The sequence below is a fragment of the Chenopodium quinoa genome, unplaced genomic scaffold (genome assembly GCF_001683475.1).
Source record: "Chenopodium quinoa cultivar QQ74 unplaced genomic scaffold, ASM168347v1, whole genome shotgun sequence".
NCBI classification, from domain to species: Eukaryota; Viridiplantae; Streptophyta; class Magnoliopsida; order Caryophyllales; family Amaranthaceae; genus Chenopodium; species Chenopodium quinoa.
The window spans coordinates 1,095,033-1,105,446 of record NW_018745003.1 but is presented as its reverse complement, the minus strand read 5'-3'; the positions used below and the strand labels follow the sequence as shown (position 1 = coordinate 1,105,446).

Here is a 10,414-nt window from a genome sequence, read left to right as displayed (position 1 = left end):
AGAAATTTATATCTAAGGACAAAGTTGTCAACTCATACTTTATTACTATAAAGTAGGGGGAGGAACAAGACAAAAAAAACTCAAAGTTTCTAATCGTAAATGTTTGTAATGAACAAAATTTGAAGTTCCAAACAAATCGAAGAATTCTCTCAAATCATTCCTAATGTTTTCAAATATACTTGCTCTTAGGCTACCAAAAACACTTTGCCAATAAAAAAAATAATGAAAATCAAGGCTAGCAATAGATTATGAGTGGGTGTTGTTTAAGAATTGAAAAAAGTTAAATTTATGAGAGAAAACGCATAAAAATGACATTTTCCTATTGTTCTCACTTGGAGGTTTTTTTTTTTTTTTTTTTTTTTTTTTTTTTTTTTTCTTCGCTGGTAAGTGATAAGGTAAAGTAAAATTAAGATAAAACTTGGATCAATTTTCTAATCAACTTTTAAATATTGTAATACAAGTATCAGTTTATCTGTTTATCCTCTGTTTCTGCTCTTCATTACATTCTATCTACTCTTTCACCCCTTTCTTCTTCACAATCAATTCCAGATGTTAACACAAGATCTCACCTTCTCCAAATCCTTAAACCCATTTTCTCTCTCCTCCCAAAAATGGAAACACCCTCTTTTCACAAAACCCTTCAACCCAATTTCTATCCCCAAATCCCCTGTTTCTTGTTTCCTTAAACCCTACCAAAACCCTAAACCACCCCCTTCAATTACCCACCAAAATTCCGCCACCAATCGCCGCCTTCTTCCCCACCCACCTTCCGCCGGACGCAGCAAGAAAACCCCCAAAACCGGCCGCATTGAAGGCAGCGCCGAGCTTCGCCGCGAGGCGAAGCGCAATGCGCGGCGAAAGTCCCGAAAGTTGGCCGAAAGCCTGTTTTATAGGCTGAAAAACCCACATAAAAGTTACCCTGATAATTTTTCTGAAGATGAATTACAGATGATTGGGTTAGGATATGATAGAATGGTTAGGTTTATGAGTAAAGATGATCCAAGACTTAAGCACCCTTATGATTGGTATAAGTATGGTGAATTTGGACCTTATTCTTGGCGTGGGATTGTTGTTGGTGACCCGATTCGTGGAAGAATGTCTGATGAGTGTGCCACAATCATTGGTGAGGTTAGAGACCAGGAAGAGTGGGAGAAGATTGAGCAGCATGAGATGGCTGAGAGTTTTGGGAATCGATTGCGATCATTCGATATGACTTTGGGTTTACAGAACTATTGGGTGTTTGTTAGGCACCCGAGATGGCGGCTTGGTGATCTGCCGTGGGAGCAGTGGACTTTGGTGTGTGAGGTTGTGCTCGAAGCCGGGGATCAAAGGTTGGATAAGTGGAATTTGATGGGGAGGTTGGGGAATAAGACTAGGGCAATGATCACTCAATGTGCAGCTTGGATGAGGCCTGATATAATCTATGTTAAGAGACCGGTTTATCAATGTCGATTCGAGCCTCAGGTGAACTTCTTTAGGGCAATGCTGCCGTTTCTTGACCCGGAAACGGAGAATGACTATTTGTTTGAGTTGGAGGATGATGAGGGGAGAATTGAATTGGTTACTTACTTTGGTGGGTTGTGTAAGATTGTGAAGGCGAGTCAGAAGGCGTATGTGGATGATGTAGTCAAGGCTTATGAGAAGTTGAGTGATGATAAGAAGTCTAAATGTTTGGAGTTTTTGTTGACGAATCATCCTGTTCAGCTCTTGCATCCTTGGACTAAGGAATGGAAGGCCAAGTTGGAGGAGATGGAGATGGGATGTGATGCTCCTGATGATGATGACGAGGGTGGTAGTTTGAATCGTCTAAATGCTAATTTAGAGTTTAGTGAATGGATTGAGGATGACAATAATGATAACAATGACAATGATGAGGATGAGGAGGATGATTACGACGCAGATGACAATGTTGTGGTGAACACAAATGAGGAGGAGAATGAGGGATTGGGATTGCAAGAAGATGATTTAGATGATGAAGAGGATGAGAATTATTGGAAAACTGAGTTTGAGAAGGCAATTAAAGATAATAATGAGATGGAGAATTTTGTGAAAAAAAGTGTTGAAAGAACGAGCAAAGTGTATGAAAGGCAGTTAAAGGCAATGGAGAAGAGTGAAAGTAGTGGTAGTTACAAGAATGATGGCGATAATGATGGCAAGAGCAACGACAGTGACGGTGAGACTTCTATGCGGGGTAAAAGAGCCAAGGTGAGTCCAGAAGAATGGAGAACTATTGGGATGGGACCTTGGAGGAAGAAGACTAAGAAGAGTAAAATTCCTCCTGAACTTTTTCTGAGAGCTGCTGTTAGACCTTTTACCTACAGAAATCTTGTCAAGGAAATTGTATTAACAAGGCATGCGATTTTAGATGGCGAAATCGAACTGGAGAAGTGAACCATTGTTTTTCACTTTGAAGTTCTGCCTGCACCATTTTATGTAAGAGTTCTCCAAGTTCCTTGAATTTAGTAGTAGTAAACTATTAGTGTTGTAACCTGTAAGTGCTTTTTTTTTTTTTTTTTTTAAGCAATCAGAGGTTTGGGAGTTTTCCTTAAATTTTAAAAAATTACTAGTTACGAAAATAGAAGGATAATAAATGAAACTGCTGGCTATGCCTCTGTTGGATCTGTACCCTGCGCTAGGCTAGTCATTTCAGACCAACGTGCCATGTTATGCTAACTACAAAAACTGTGAATCATATACCATAGTTGAGAGAAATTGAGCACAGTTTTATAAATTATAACATTGTTCTGCAATAAAATGCAACTCGATTTCTTTTATACAATTTCATTTTTAGAATCAATCTATTTGATTGTTACAATACTTTTATTTAGATCTCTATCCTTTCCCTTACCACAATCTTTGCGAGGAAAGGGGAGGACGGCTAAAGGAGAGTGAAGGGGAGGGGATTATTGAACAACTGATGTGAACTCCTAAAACTAGATCTCACTGTATGTAGTGAGCCACGGAATGTCAAATGATTCCTTTGTCAGATTCCTTTCTCAGCGTGGTGACATCCTACAAGCGCGACTTTGAAGCTGATGATGAAGCAGGTGCACTCTGCAAGAAAGAGGATATGCTACACTGTGAGGCAGACATTTTGGTGTTCCCTTATAAAAATCATTGCAAAAGGTGGCACGTTCATTTTAAATCCACAAATAAATTGGATGACATTATAAAAACTTAACTATTATCTGTATAATTATTGAAAGACTTTCTGATCCACTAATAAATACTCCATTATTTAAGCAAAATCAAGAACACTAGATTTTTCATAGCGTCCCTTTTCTTTCTTTCATTTTTTTTTTCCTTCTATTACTAGGAGGATTGGGAAGATAGTTATTTCTGACAAATGCCAGAAATGCTTCTCTTCAGAAATGATAATTAATTTCCACGAATCCTAGAAGAAATATAACGATCACAATAGTTGATGCAATAAAAGAAAGAAATGGCAGCTGGGAAAAAGATAATGCACTAACCAGTAACAAGCCTTTGGTAACTCTTTCCTCCAAGAATCGAGATGGTTTAAAGAAATTGCCGTACAGGTTCGACCACTTCTTCAGACAATTGTATATATGGCTTGGCCCAACAGTATCAGCCCAGAAAACAAGACCACCACTGCAAGAATGTAAAAAAATTTCAGTAACTTGCCATTAAATATTTACATTGCTCTCTAAAAGTAAGAATTTTCAGAAAAATTTTCAAACTCAAAAGTCAATCCAGTTGAAAGACAGACCGATATGAAGGGAAACTCATCCCAAGAACAGAAGCTACATCAAGATCAGATGCTCGAACCACCACTCCTTCATCTAGAACACGACATGCCTCATTCACCACTGGAAAGAGTATCATCCCCAAAATATCTTGGTCTGATACAGATATAGGCTGCATAGAAAGGGAGAGAGCTCACCAAAGATTCACTACTTACGAGAATTTAATTTAAGACTGCTACTATCACTTCTTTACCTTTCCGCCTGGCATAATATTAGTCACCCTCCTAGATTCTTCAATGATGGGCAGCACGGAGAAATCAGGTTTTGGCTTGCTACCCTTTTCATAAACATAGTATCCTTTCCCATTGTTTTTACCTGTGATGCCAGAAACGTCAACAGAATTATGACAACAGATAAGATAAAAAAATCTAGAATAAATTCAGCAATCAGCAGGCTTTATAGCAATGATCATCATTATTTACCATTACGCCCATTTTTGACAAGAAGTTCAACTAATGGTGACTTAAAAGTACGATCAGAGAAGGAAGCATCAAATTCTTTTGCTACTGCAAGTGCAACTCCATATCCAGCTAAATCTTGAAGCCTGGAAAATTTATAAAGTGCTCATTCACCGTCCATATAGCCCTCAAGTTGATGACAACGAATAAATATCGACCAGAAAGATGGAATTAAATGTAAAATTATGACACATCATGAGAAGGTGGAGAAAATTACTGGAAAGGGCCAATAGGCAAGCCAAAATCACAAATCACTCTGTCAATCCTGAAGATATCAACTCCCAAGTTTGCCAAAAGATGAGCACTCTGGGAGTATGGGAAGAAAGCCCTATTGACAGCAAATCCAGTACAATTACCGACCACAACAGGCACCTTATTAATTGTTTTACCAACTGAGATGAGATCAAGAATAACTTGAGCCGAAGTCTTATTTGTCCGCACAATCTCCAGGAGAGGCATGACATGCGCAGGACTGTCAATCAGAAAGCCTTAGTAGAATTAGAAGAATACAAAGCCACGATTGCAAAATAATATAACAAATACCATATTACAACTGAACAGATCAGTTGAGCTTCACAACAAAAATCAGCATCGCAGAGAGAACCTTAGTAAGGCATCTGTACGCGATGGATTTTGCTGTTCACGGGGAATCACTCTCAGCCTCAGTCTAAGATGATTTTCTATTGCTATAATTTAGTACTATCTCTTTCTAAATGTTCTTGACAATTTGCACAAAAATTTTGGGCAGGAAGAGGATGAAATATTGGCCAACATGTGGCAAAAACATGAAATTGGGCCAATCACTGAAAAGTGATCAAGGATCTATTAAGAACGCATCTGAATTTCATCAAGAACAGGTTCTTATTTTTCTGGTATTGATCAAAAGAAATGAAGAGGCCACATGCAATTCCCACAAGAAAAGATGAATGGGTACTTCGATACTTCCTCTGACCTCTTGCCACAGATTTATAATGTCAGATATCAGTCTACACAGTATAAGACTTCTGATGTAGAAAGCGGGATGCTTCATGAACAGCAGAACAGGTGGTATTACAAAGAAAGAGGATGTAATATCATTTCAATACAAGACAAAAGTTTGGTCCTCGAAGGAAAAAGTACTGTAGCCTCAAACCGCCTTCAAATCTCTAACTAACGCCCGCAAAATAAAATATGTTTACAAATTTACCCTCATAGTTATAAACAAAGAATTTACCCTTACAATCATAAATTTAACCCACCACCACCATTTACCACAACCAGAATTTTCTCTCTTTAACAAAGCACCTGCCACCATTAATCTTCTCAATCTTTAAAAAATGTTCTCCCTTTAAACCACCACCACCACCACCACCATTTACCAACCCACACCACCTCCTTATACTAGCTTAATATAATTTCGCGTGGAAATGCCGAGGGACAAGGGGAAGGCCGTCGTCGAAGGAGTCGCCGGAGACAAGGTCAGTTTATTATTATTATTTTTTTTTTTCTTTTTCTGGAATTGGCGGAAACGCCCACTTTTCTCGCCAGATCTAGGCTGAAACGCCTAGAAATTTCGATCACCCATACGGTTATTCGAAAGATCTAGGCGTTTCACCCTAGATCTGGCGAAAAAAGTGGACGTTTCTGCCCTTTTTTAGTTTCTGGCGAGAAAAAAAAAATTCTAATTGAATGACGGGGGAAGTTAGTGGGCGTTTCACACTATTCATCTGTACCAGAAGAAAAGGAAGAAAGAAAGCAATAACGTGCACTAATCTTAAGAGAATTTGCAGATTAGAGTTAGAACCTTTTGATATATTAAAGTTATGAATATATATTAAAGTTACGAATATATATTAATTTGGCTTTTAATTCTTGCCTGGAGCAAATAATGGGCAACTTTGTTTTAATTTGTTTAGGCTGGGAGATGTACTAGACACTATTTATGCAGTAGTATATATTATTATACTCAATGCTATGGCCATTTTTACTGATTGAAGAGTAAATTCGATAATGTTTAATATTTTTATAACAAGGCTACGTACGTCATTTTAGGTTATTTTGCGGGCGTTAGTTAGAAATTCGAGGGCGACGTTTAGCGGCCCACAATTTATTGGAGGCAAATCAGCAACAAATTAGCAAAAAAAAAAAAAAAAAAAAAAAAAAAAAAAAATCAAGCAAAATTTATCTCACAGCTGCTAAAAAAATAAAGAATAAGAAAAGCACCAAACCTGAAAAAATGTGCACCAATAATACGTTCCTGAGAACTGGTCTTTTCACCAACCACATTGAGGTCAATAGTTGATGTGTTAGTTGCTAGAATGCAATGTGGAGGGCAGGTTTTCTCAAGGTCACTAAAAATTGTTTGTTTCAAAGGAACATTTTCGACAACAGCCTGGAAGACAGGATCAGACAATCTTAGCAAGTTATTCTAAAATTATGAGCCTCCCTGAATCAGGCCACTATATGCAATTACAATTACTACCCAATCTAAGCAAAATATTTTGAAACAAAGGTAGTACAAGAAAAATTCTTATCTTTTGTCATCATCTGCACCTAACTTAGCATGTAAAGAGTTTAAGACAACTAACCTCAATGACCATATCAGCATCTTTAAATTCTGAGTAGTCCAATACACCTTGGAGCAATGAAAGCGCTTTCTCTGCCTTGTCCTTCACCAGCTTCCCTCTCGACACTAAGCCTCTTATATTGCCTGCCACATGTAATATAAGATACAATGACATTAAATACTGACTAAAGGAGTATTGTCGATTCAATATCAATTAGAAAATAGGTCTGTATTGGGGACAGGAAAGGTAACCCAGTCACTACATGCAAAAGAGAAGTAAAGGTCAATCACTCAATTTCTATTTTTGACATCACTTCATCTACCTCAAACTTTTAGAGGAAAGAGAGCCAAAGAACACAATATCTGATGGAAGGATAAAACTACCTTGAATGGATTTAATTCCCCTGTCAAGAAATTCAGCATTTACTTCCTTCAACACAACTTGTATATTTCCCAAGAGTAGGGCAGTTGCAATGCCAGAACCCATTAAGCCCCCACCAATAACAGCAACTTTCTTCATACGTCTTGGTTTCAGTCCAACATCAGAAACACCAGGAACCTGTCACAAACGCATAGGAACATTTAAAAAAATAAAAAAAATTAGACATGTACCTTTATTAGAAGGAATAGCAACCATCAGTGACAAATTATTGAAGTATTGCCAATTTGCCAGTAAATGTAAGGGTAGAGTCAGTCAGTCAACATCTCAAATGCCCCCTTTTTTGGATGAGACAGAAGAAGGAAAAGGAGATTAATTAATTACCTTTGATGTCATACGCTGAGCAAAAAACACATGCACCAGACCTTTGGCAGTATCTGTTAAAACAAGCTCTTTGAAAACTTTGGCCTCCTATAACAATAATAGTAATTATCAGATTCAAAATTTGTTGTAAAACCATTCATAAAATATGAAACCTTCACACTCAAATACCTTTAAGACCCCAGCATAACCTCCATGCACTATACCCTCCTCGATAACATCAAGACAGGCTTGGTGCTGAGGCATGTTTCGAGCAGTCTGTTTTGCCTTTTGTCTCGCTGCCATCAGGAATTCATGTGCTTCAGAGATGGAACCTAGCTTTTCTGACATGTGGAGGGCGCGTACGAAAGGTTTCCGGCCCTCTGCAATATCCAAAGCCCACAAGCGTGATACTTTCAGCAGCTCTTGAGGAGGCACAACAGCATCAATAAGGCCAAGCTTCATTCCTTCCTCAGATGTTATTGGTTTTGATGACTTTGGAAAGATATCAGAAAGCACAGAAATTTACAACGTATAACCTTGAAGGAAAAAAAAAAGCACATCTAATTTTTAAATTAGAAACTAGAGCTAAAGCATAAAATGCCATGTCGAACAAGAAATGTGTTTATGTTAAAAAAAACAATCACAAAGTATGCTGAGGCTCTTGTTGATGACAAAGGACTTCCAAAAGAATAGTTTCAAATTTTAATCTACTGAGCTGAAAGACAATTAAGAGGCCTCATTTTGTTGCAAACAATGCAAAACCACTGAGCTTCATTAGCACTCATTTCTGGCTCGTTTTTGAGGAGATAATACACAAATAGATAAGTATCCGATTACTTTTCCACCCATTAATTTATTTTAGATTAATATATAAATCCTAGTTAAGTGCATAGATGGGCAATTGGGCATGTATTTCTCATGAATCACTTTCGACTGAACATTAATCAGAGTGACAATCAATCTATAACTCAACCATGATTCCCCAAAGCTAGGATATTCGCAACTTTAAGCAATACGCTGCTAAAAATTTCTTCCATAAAAGATATCAAAATTTTTGATGCAGAAGATCTAATATCAACCACCATATATAAAGTATAAACACTTAAAAATACAACAGTAATAATATCAAAATTAATTCTATGTCCATCTCAGTGGGACAATTTGCATACTCACAATATTTGGAAAACAAAAATTATGATTAATTGATGACAATTTGAAAATGGTAATCATGCATTCATGCATAGCATATTCTTTAACATGATATGAGGGAGGTCAAGGCTTACCAGCATGATCTCAACAGCCGTTTTTAGACCAACAAGCCTGGGAAGACGTTGTGTCCCTGTATAAATGTCCATAATCTCGTTTCAAATTCAACTCTAGAGGAAGTGTGCAATTAGGATAAATGGCAAATCTCCTAACCTCCAAAACCCGGAATAACTCCAAGTGATAGCTCAGGCAAACCAAGTTGTGCTTTTGGTGCAGATATGCGAGCATGACATCCCTGCAAACGGTGCAAGAAATCTCATACTTAAATATTGGAATGGAACTGAGGAAAGTAATCACATAGTTAAAAGTGTTAATCAATTTTTTATTTTTCCTGGCTCAAGTATCTCTTAAAGTAGACCCTATTTGCAAATGACAAGTGAGATATTTAAATTATATAGAATAATGAAAACAAAAGGCACCCTCAGGTGAAAGTATAATAACACAAACCATAGCCAATTCTAAGCCACCCCCAAGTGCAAGTCCTTGTACGGCAGCAACAGACGGCTTTCCAGCACCTTAAGTCAACAAACCAGCATATCATCAAGAACATTTCAACTCATGCAACATCAGTATATTAACATGATTATCATATGATTTACAACAAATCAAATCAAACTCTAATGCTAAATTAAAGCAAGGACCTTCAATTGTATGGACCAAAAGATCAACCGACACATCCGGCAAAACCGACACATCCCCTGCCAAATCATAAACCCTCACAATCAATTTCACAGCCAATCTTATACATTCATTCCACAAAAGCAACAACATTCAAGTAAGCAAAATTTACCAGTCTGATGAACTTTCTGAAAAACATTGATGTCAAATCCACCTGAAAACCTCCCATTCTCACCTAAAATTGAGCAGTAAATACACTATCATTTTCAGGAAACAGTAATCATACACAAATCAACCCACAAAATTCAGAATAAATTCAAATTCTGAAATTCCTACTTATTCAGAAATAAAAATGCAATAAAAATCACCACAAAAAAAAAATAAAAAAAAAATTCTGAGAACTTCTGAGAAATCGTTCCCACTTACCGGTGATGACGATAGCTTTGACGTCATTTCGACGCATCGCTTCATCGTATTTCTCTTTCAATCCATTAATTACTACACCAAAAACAACCAAAAAAATCGAAAAAAAATCATAATCCGCAATTTAAATTGAAAAAAAAAACAAAAAACGAAGCAAAAATAATAAATAGAGAACAGAAGAACAAACTTGGAATCGCAAGCGAATTAACAGGAGGATTAGAAAGAGTGATGAGAGCGACGCCATCGTTGCCGACCTCCATTGAAATTCGAGCTCCCGCCATTGGGATTATTTTCGATATGGAGAGAGAAAGAGAAAAAATAAGGCGGAGAAAATGAAAGAATGAATGATTTTGATCAGAAAGAATTACGTGTAAAATTATTATGTTTAATTAATTAAGACAAAGCTGGATTTTGTGTCTATTTATAGGTTGCTTATTTTAGTGTTTTAGATGTTGGAATAAATAAAGAAAATTACTAAAACTTTTGTTCCATTTTTAATGTGTGGGGTTGAATAGAGGGGAGAACATTGACTATTGGTGCATTGGTGATTTGGTGTGATATGTGAGAGTGGTTAGTGAATTCGATTATAACATAC

The 10,414-nt window shown here is 37.0% G+C and overlaps 2 protein-coding genes across 2 annotated transcripts; one reads left to right on the top strand and one right to left on the bottom strand.

The window, feature by feature from the left end:
- Positions 1-229: 229 nt before the first annotated feature.
- Positions 230-2,682, top strand: LOC110707752. Its single transcript, XM_021885795.1, has one exon. The coding sequence runs from the start codon at positions 550-552 to the stop codon at positions 2,389-2,391; it is 1,842 nt and encodes a 613-aa protein (XP_021741487.1). The 5' UTR covers positions 230-549; the 3' UTR covers positions 2,392-2,682.
- A 20-nt stretch (positions 2,683-2,702) lies between these two features.
- LOC110707751 (peroxisomal fatty acid beta-oxidation multifunctional protein AIM1-like) lies at positions 2,703-10,212 on the bottom strand. Its single transcript, XM_021885794.1, has 18 exons — positions 10,007-10,212; positions 9,823-9,894; positions 9,569-9,631; positions 9,420-9,476; positions 9,226-9,293; positions 8,932-9,013; positions 8,796-8,851; positions 7,702-8,004; positions 7,534-7,620; positions 7,155-7,329; positions 6,793-6,914; positions 6,433-6,596; positions 4,443-4,697; positions 4,190-4,311; positions 3,961-4,082; positions 3,731-3,879; positions 3,474-3,612; positions 2,703-3,054 (listed from the first exon to the last, which is right to left on the bottom strand). Exons 1-18 carry the CDS (start codon positions 10,098-10,100, stop codon positions 3,013-3,015), a joined length of 2,172 nt encoding a protein of 723 aa, XP_021741486.1. The 5' UTR covers positions 10,101-10,212; the 3' UTR covers positions 2,703-3,012.
- Between the last annotated feature and the right edge of the window lie 202 nt (positions 10,213-10,414).

Coding starts and splice junctions, on each gene's coding strand:
- LOC110707752 (XM_021885795.1), top strand. CDS start 550: ATGTTAACACAAGATCTCACCTTCTCCAAATCCTTAAACCCATTTTCT.
- LOC110707751 (XM_021885794.1), bottom strand. CDS start 10,100: ATGGCGGGAGCTCGAATTTCAATGGAGGTCGGCAACGATGGCGTCGCT. Junction 4,083..4,189: donor TGTCAAAAATGGGCGTAATG/GTAAATAATGAT, acceptor CTGGCATCACAG/GTAAAAACAATGGGAAAGGA. Junction 3,055..3,473: donor TTACCAAAGGCTTGTTACTG/GTTAGTGCATTA, acceptor TCTTTCTTGCAG/AGTGCACCTGCTTCATCATC.